Source organism: Ranitomeya imitator, chromosome 1 (genome assembly GCF_032444005.1).
Source record: "Ranitomeya imitator isolate aRanImi1 chromosome 1, aRanImi1.pri, whole genome shotgun sequence".
NCBI lineage: Eukaryota > Metazoa > Chordata > Amphibia > Anura > Dendrobatidae > Ranitomeya > Ranitomeya imitator.
This window is the reverse complement of record NC_091282.1, coordinates 286654361-286662151: the sequence shown is the minus strand read 5'-3', so window position 1 is coordinate 286662151 and position 7791 is coordinate 286654361. Positions and strand designations below refer to the sequence as shown.

The window sequence follows — 7791 nt, the reverse complement described above, 5'->3', positions numbered from 1 at the left end:
CAGACAACGTCCGTGTGCAGTACGTGTTTTACACGGACCCATTGACTTTAATGGGTCCGTGTAATCCGTGCGCTCCCACGAACACTGACATGTCTCCGTGTTTGGCACACGGAGACACGGTCCGCAAAAAATCAATGACATCTGAAAAGATGCATTGATTTTTATGTGCCTACGTGTGTCAGTGGCTCCGGTACGTGAGGAAACTGTCACCTCACGTACCGGAGCCACCGACGTGTGAAACCGGCCTTAGACCTCAATTTTTGTCTCATCTGACCACAACACCTTCTCCCAATCACTCACAGAATCATCCAGGTGCTCATTGGAAAACTTCAGACGGATCTGCACATGTGCCTTCTTGAGCAGGGGGACCTTGCGGGCACTGCAAGATTGTAAACCTTTATGGTGTAATATGTTACCAATGGTTTTCTTGGCCATGTTGTAGAGGTTAGAGTCTGACTGATTGAGTCTGTGGACAGGAGTCTTATGTCTTACATGCAGGTAACGAGTTGATTAGGAGAGTCTAACGGTCTGTAGGAGCCAGAACTCTTAATTTTTGGTAGGGGATCAAATAGGGATTTTTGTGTGTACTCACCGTAAAATCCTTTTCTCCGAGCCACTCATTGGGGGACACAGGACCATGGGTTATGCTGCTGTCACTAGGAGGCTGACACTAAGCTGAGACAAAAAAAGGTTAGCTCCTCCCCTGCAGTATACACCCTCGTACTGGTTTCCAGACACCCAGTTCAGTGCAAAAGCAGTAGGATAGTAACAATATAACAAGTAACAATAGAATATAACATGTCAAACAAACAGTCAAGATCAAAAAACAAGATCACGAGCCGAAAGGCTACCAGGGTGGGTGCTGTGTCCCCCAATGAGTGGCTCGGAGAAAAGGATTTTACGGTGAGTACACACAAAAATCCCTATTTCTCCTTCGCCTCATTGGGGGACACAGGACCATGGGACGTCCCAAAGCAGTCCCTGGGAGGGAAACAATACAACCAAATAACTCTGTGTACCATCTGACTACAAATGCGCAACGGCCACCTGCAGGATACGCCTGCCAAGGGCCGCGTCTGCAGAGGAGTGAATGTGAACATTGTAATGCTTTGTGAAAGTATGCAGGCTGGACCACGTTGCGGCCTTGCAAACCTGCTCCGCTGTTGCCTGGTGCCGGATGGCCCAGGAAGCACCCATCGACCGAGTGGAGTGAGCTCTAATCCCCGCCGGGATAGGACTGCCCCTGACCCGATAGGATTCCTGGATAGCAGATCGGATCCATCTGGCTATCGTGGATTTAGACGCAGCCAAACCCTTTCTGTGACCCTCCGGGAGCACGAAAAGGGCGTCCGATTTTCTGAAGTGAGCCGTTCTGGAAATGTACCTCCTGAGGGCCCTTACCACGTCCAGAGTATGGAGAGCCTTCTCGACCCTATGTTTGGGCTGCGGGCAAAAGGAGGGAAGAATGATGTCCTCATTGAGGTGGAAAGATGAGACCACCTTCGGAAGAAACGCCGGAGAAGGACGTAGGACTACCTTGTCCTGATGAAAGGCAAGGAAAGGAGCCCGGCAGGATAAAGCGGCGAGCTCTGAAACCCTTCTGATGGACGTCACCGCTACCAGGAAGGCAACCTTCCAAGAGAGGACAGAGAGCAGAACGTCTTGAAGGGGTTCGAACGGAGGTTCCTGAAGAACCCCCAGGACCAAGTTGAGATCCCAGGTCTCTAGCGGCATCCTGTAGGGAGGAACCACATGGGAGACTCCCTGGATGAAAGTCTTGACCTGAAGGTTGGTGGCGATCCTACGCTGGAAAAGCACGGATAACGCTGAGATCTGACCTTTGAGGGAACTCAGGGCCAAACCGGAGTCCAGACCAGACTGAAGGAAATTCAAGATGCAAGGGATAGAGAAAACGAGCGGAGGGTGACCCCGGAGCCTGCACCATGAGAAGAAGGTTTTCCAGACGCGGTGGTAGGTGGAGGCGGAAGTCGCCTTGCGAGCACTTAACATGGTGGGGATGACCTGCTGAGAGAAACCGGCACGAGTTAGAATCCAGGTTTCAACAGCCACGCCGTTAAACGTAGGGCCCCTGAGCTCTGATGGTAGATCGGTCCTTGGCGAAGCAGGTCTGGGCGGTCTGGCAACCGCAAGGGAACGTCGGCTATGAGCTGAACGAGCTCCGCGTACCAAGCGCGACGAGGCCAGTCTGGGGCGACCAAGATGACTGGAACTCCCTCCGTCTTGATCTTTCGGATCACCTTCGGCAGTAAGGGAAGGGGAGGGAACACGTATGGGAGCTGAAAATGATGCCACGGAGAAATCAGCGCGTCCACTCCTATGGCCTGGGGATCCCGAGATCGAGCAATGTTGTGGACTTTGGCGTTCAATCTGGACGCCATCAGATCCACGTCCGGGGTCCCCCAGCGAAGACAGATCTGGTGAAAAACCTCTGGGTGGAGTTCCCACTCCCCTGAGGCAAGGCCCTGGCGGCTCAGGAAGTCCGCCGCCCAGTTCTCGACTCCCGGAATGTGCACCGCAGAGATGATGGAATGGTTGGTTTCGGCCCAACGAAAGATGAGGGAGACTTCCTGCATCGCCGCCCTGCTGCGGGTACCCCCCTGGTGGTTGATGTAAGCCACCGCCGTGACGTTGTCCGATTGGACTCGTACTGGGTGACCCGCGAGCAGGGCGTGAAAGCGACTCAGTGCAAGTCTGATAGCACGAATCTCCAGGATGTTGATGGGGAGTTTGGATTCCCGAACTGTCCAGCGGCCCTGGGCAGAGTGGTGGAGGAACACCGCCCCCCAGCCAAGAAGACTGGCGTCGGTAGTTACCACTAACCAGCGGATCGGGAGGAAGGACTTCCCCTGGAGAAGAGATGGGCCCAGGGTCCACCATACGAGAGATTGTCTGACCCGCGGGGACAGGGGACAAGGGCGGTCGAGAGATGAGATACTCCTGTCCCAGTTGTCCAGCAAAGCCTGTTGCAAGGGACGGAGATGGAGTTGAGCAAAAGGAACTGCTTCGATTGCTGCAACCATCTTTCCCAGGATCTTCATGGCGAACCGAATGGTTCGCGGGCGAGGATGACAGAGCGTTCGGGCTCCCTGCTGAAGTGCTTGGGCCTTGGACCGAGGAAGCAAGACCAGCCCCCTCGAAGTGTCCAGGATCATTCCCAGAAAAGAGATCCGACGGGCAGGAACGGGAGAGGACTTGTCCAAGTTGATCAACCAACCTAGGCGCGAAAGAGAATCCAGGGTAATGTGGACGCTTGACTCGCAGGCTTGAAAAGACGGGCCCTTTATGAGGAGATCGTCTAAGTAAGGTAACACGACGACTCCTCGAGAATGAAGGATGGCCATGACAGCCGCCATGACCTTGGTAAATACCCTGGGCGCCGTGGCGAGACCGAAGGGTAAGGCCGTGAACTGGAAGTGATCCTCCAGAATAGCAAAGCGGAGGAACCTCTGATGAGACGGGAAAATCGGGATGTGAAGATAGGCATCCTTGATGTCTATCGAGGCCAGAAATTCCCCTCTTTCCATCGAAGAGATGACCGATCTGAGCGATTCCATCCTGAAGTGCCGGACTCTTACGCACTTGTTCAGGAGCTTCAGATCCAAAATGGGCCGCACTTTTCCGTCCTTCTTTGGCACGACGAAGAGGTTTGAGTAGAAACCTTTGAACCTCTCGTGTTTCGGGACCGGGACAATGACCCCGCTCTGGCGGAGGATGTGAATGGCGGAAAGAAGGGCGCGAGACTGAGCTGCCGAACTGGGAAGACGAGAGGGGAAAAACCGAGTTGGAGGAGGAGAGGAGAACTCTATCTTGTAGCCAGACGATACCAGATCCCTGACCCATTCGTCGTGCACGACGGAGAGCCAGGCTTGCTGAAAAAGGAGTAGGCGTCCGCCTACTCTGATGGTATCGACTGGCACCGTTCCCGAGTCATTGAGACGGGAATCTGGGAGGTCTGGAACCTCGGGTTCTGGGCTGCCTCGGTTTCCCGCGCCAGGAAGGATTCGGCCTGAAGGAGGGACGAGCGTCTCTGTCTGTGCTAGCGGAACGGTCTGATCTGGGAAGACCGGAAGGATTGGACCAGGCTGGGCTGGTACGAAAGGGCCGAAAGCGAAAGTAAGGCTGGCGCTGGAAAGCCGCCTTGGGCCTCTGTTGGGGAAGGAACTTGCTCTTTCCCCCCGTGGCATCGGAAATAAGCTGGTCAAGCTTTTCGCCGAAAAGGCGCCCGCTTTAAAAAGGGAGAGAGATCAGGGATTTTTTAGAAGAGGAGTCTGCGCGCCACTCTCTGAGCCAAAGAGCCCTTCTAATAGCGATGGCGTTAGAAGCCGCCGATGCTGCGCAATTCGCTGCGTCGAGAGATGCGTACATTACATAATCGCTAGCCATGGCTAACTGCTTAGCCAGGTCCGCCATCTCAGACGGGAGGTCCTGTTCCTGAATGGATTTCGCTAGAGCGTCCGCCCAGGAAACCATAGCCTTGGTCACCCAAGCCGCGGCGAAGGAGGGGGACAGGGAAGAGCCAGAGGCTTCATACACTGAACGAGCTAGAGAGTCTAGCTGGCGTTCAGTGGGACTCTTAATTGAAGCGCCCTCCGGAACTGAAAGAAGCGTTTTAGAAGCTAGGCGTGAGACCGGCGGATCTACTAAAGGGGGATCCGTCCAGTCTTTCACGAGATCCGCTGAGAAGGGATACTTCGATACCAGGTCCTTCTTACCCGTGAAACGCTTATCTGGACGCTCCCTGTGACGCCTGACTATATCCAGAAAGGCTGGATGAGAGGCAAAAGATTTGTGGGAACGTTTGGATCTGGTAAAAAAGACCGCGTGTTCCGGCGCGGAATTAGCGTTATCATCCACCTTAAGTGCGTGATTGACTGCTACAATGAGGGAGTCAACCGTAGCTCTGAACTCCGGAGCCTCCGGGTCCAATGATACCTCGGACTCATGTTCAGAGTCGTGAACGCTGTGAGCCCCCAAAGAGGGTGAGCGAGAGGTGGAGCTGCCAGAGTCTGAGCGGCGAGGAGAGCGCTCAGGAGAGGTAGTGCGGATCCGTTTTCTGGATGACCGTGCCTCTTTAAGTGGAGAGCGGCCCCTGCTGGCCGACGATTCCCCTGCTATGGAGGGGTCTCTTAACGCCTGTAACGGATTACCCCGTTCCCCGGGAGGATTTTGAATGGATTTGATGGCGTTGGCTAAAAAATCCACGGACTGCGAGAGTGAAGCGACCCACGGGGGGGGGACTAGGTACGCCAGAGTCGGTGGCGGTGGAGGGCTCCTGGGCACATGGAGCATCGCAGGCAGAGCAGAGGGGAGAACTTTGAGGCCTAGGAAGTGGGGCCTGGCAGGTGGTACACGCAGAAAAAAAGGTCGTATGCACCTTAGAAGTTTTTTTTGGACCTTGACTGCGACATGATTCTAATGCAAGAAAACCCACAGGGACTAATCTATGACCGTGCCTGGGAAGCAGAGGGCGACGCTGCAGAGGAGAAGCTGACGATGTCTCCTTACCCCGGTCCTGTGTCCCGCTGTCCTGGGAAGCCGAACTGTGAAGCCTGAGATAGGAAACTGGCTGCACGTGGGCGCTGTGACACCGATATGCGGCAGAGCTGGAGCTGCAGCGTGCAGTGAGGACCAAGATGGCCGCCGAGATCAGGAGAGAGATCTCGGCGGCTGCGAGAAGCGCCAGGGACCGGGGGGCGGCGCCACCGATGACACGCAGGGGTGGGCGGAGCCTATCGGCGGCGACCAGCGGCTAGGCCGAAGCCGGGGGCTAAATTTGCGGCCTCGGCCCGGCGCGCGGCCGCAAAGTGCCGACGCTTCAGCCCACCGATACTGCGCTACAGCCCACCAATGTACCCTGCTTAGGAGGAGCCCTCCGGACCGCCGGCGACCCCCCCCATCCTCCACGAGACACTTACCCCGAGGAGGTGAGAGGAGCCTTAGGATGGCTGGGACTGTGCAGGGGTTGGGAAGCCTCCATCCACCAGCCCCAGACAGGGGGGTGGAGAGGAACCGTCCACCACCTGAGTCACATAGAACATTGGTGATGCAGTGTGGTCTGCACGGACGCCACAGGGATAGGGCCACTGTACAGCCGAGGGTAGAACCTGGTGGACAGGGCAGATGTCCGGCAATAAAAAGGCCTGGCTGCAGAGGAGGATACTGGAGGTAAAACACCAGTGCTCCTCTGTACAACATGGGGAGATCGGCGCCCTTTTAGGGAAAAAGAAAACCGTCGCCCAAAAAAGGTCAGCTCAGGCAGTGGCTCCCACGTCGCAGGAGAGGATACGGTGAGGTGAAACTCCCGTGCTCGCCTGTTGTTGGTTCGGGGGAGATCGGACCTTGAAAGAATCCGTCGCCCCCTTCGTCCGGAATAGATTAAAAAGAAAAAATCCGTGAAATGAAAAATCAGTGTGCCTCCTGCGGACACTAAGCTTGAACTGGGTGTCTGGAAACCAGTACGAGGGTGTATACTGCAGGGGAGGAGCTAACCTTTTTTTGTCTCAGCTTAGTGTCAGCCTCCTAGTGACAGCAGCATAACCCATGGTCCTGTGTCCCCCAATGAGGCGAAGGAGAAATACTTATTTCTTATTGCAAAATGCAAATAAATGTATATAATTTATACAATGTGATTTTCTGGATTTTATTTTTGATATTCTATCTCTCAATGTTAAATTTAACCTACCCTTAAAATTAGACTGTTCATGTCTTTGTCAGTGGGCAAACTTAAAAAATTAGCAAGAGATCAAATACTTATTTTCCCCACTGTTTAAATATGCACAAAAAATGTTAACACTTCAGAGGTCTATGCAAATTAAAGTTTGCAAAAAAAGTAAAATACAAGGTTTATCCATTGCACTGACTACAGTAGATAAGCAACATTGTGTAATAGACAGATAATTCAGCTTTTGAGGTATAAACATTTACTAGAATGATTGCTTCAGTTTCCCTGTACTATACAGTGTGTTCTTATAACATGTCGATAGTCTGTGTACAAAAAAAAATATATATATAGTATCAGGAATGATACAGGGTACTTATAAGACATAGCTGTTCCAGAAGTGAATATTCAGAGTTGCAGGCATTTTCCGTCAGCATCAAAAATATTCAGTTATGCAGATCACAAACACAGGAGCCACAGTGCAGAGTAGGATTTTCCAAGAATCAATTAGATGTCAGGAAAAATTATTCGCTTCATTCTAGCCCTTATACAGAAAAGAGAAGAAGACTAGTCAAGTGCATAACAAACCAATGGCTGTAATTTTTGAACCAATTTCCCTGAATGGAAAGCACACTAGAATAGTGGGTAACCTGCAATATATTCAGTGTGAATCTTTAAATAAGACATATTAACTGATGAACAAAACAGGCCATTTACAAAACTATAATGTTCATCGATAACAGCAATAGAGCGATGTGCAGCCACAGTCATTAGGCAGATGCTTCAAATGTTAAACCAGTCATTAACCCAAGCTGGAAGAAAGGCATTTTGCATTGTATGATGAGTCGACTGACTGTCCTCAAACCATATCTCAACATATTAAACACACCCAACAGCAACCATCATTGTGCACCAATGTCTGGTACAGTGTAATTTAAAAACAGGGTGCTGCACTCTAAGGTCGCAGGAATCTTCACATCCTCCTGAATGTCTCTTTTTGAGAACGTCATAGCAAAATTCTAAAGGTGGCTGTTCTTCCAGATGCTTCCAGACTTAGTTCTTGAAGCGTGTTTGTTCACAGATGTGATTGAATTTCCTGGAAAGAGAAGAAA

General features: G+C 52.3%; 1 protein-coding gene across 2 annotated transcripts in view; it reads right to left on the bottom strand.

Moving 5' to 3' along the window:
- Positions 1 to 6924: 6924 nt before the first annotated feature.
- CHFR (checkpoint with forkhead and ring finger domains) overlaps positions 6925 to 7791 on the bottom strand; it is a 99152-nt gene continuing 98285 nt past the window's right edge. For both annotated transcript variants that reach the window (XM_069756095.1, XM_069756094.1), the window contains exon 18: positions 6925 to 7775. In XM_069756095.1, the coding sequence (XP_069612196.1) occupies positions 7733 to 7775 (43 nt within the window). In that variant the 3' untranslated portion in view covers positions 6925 to 7732. The remainder of the gene's footprint in view (positions 7776 to 7791) is intronic.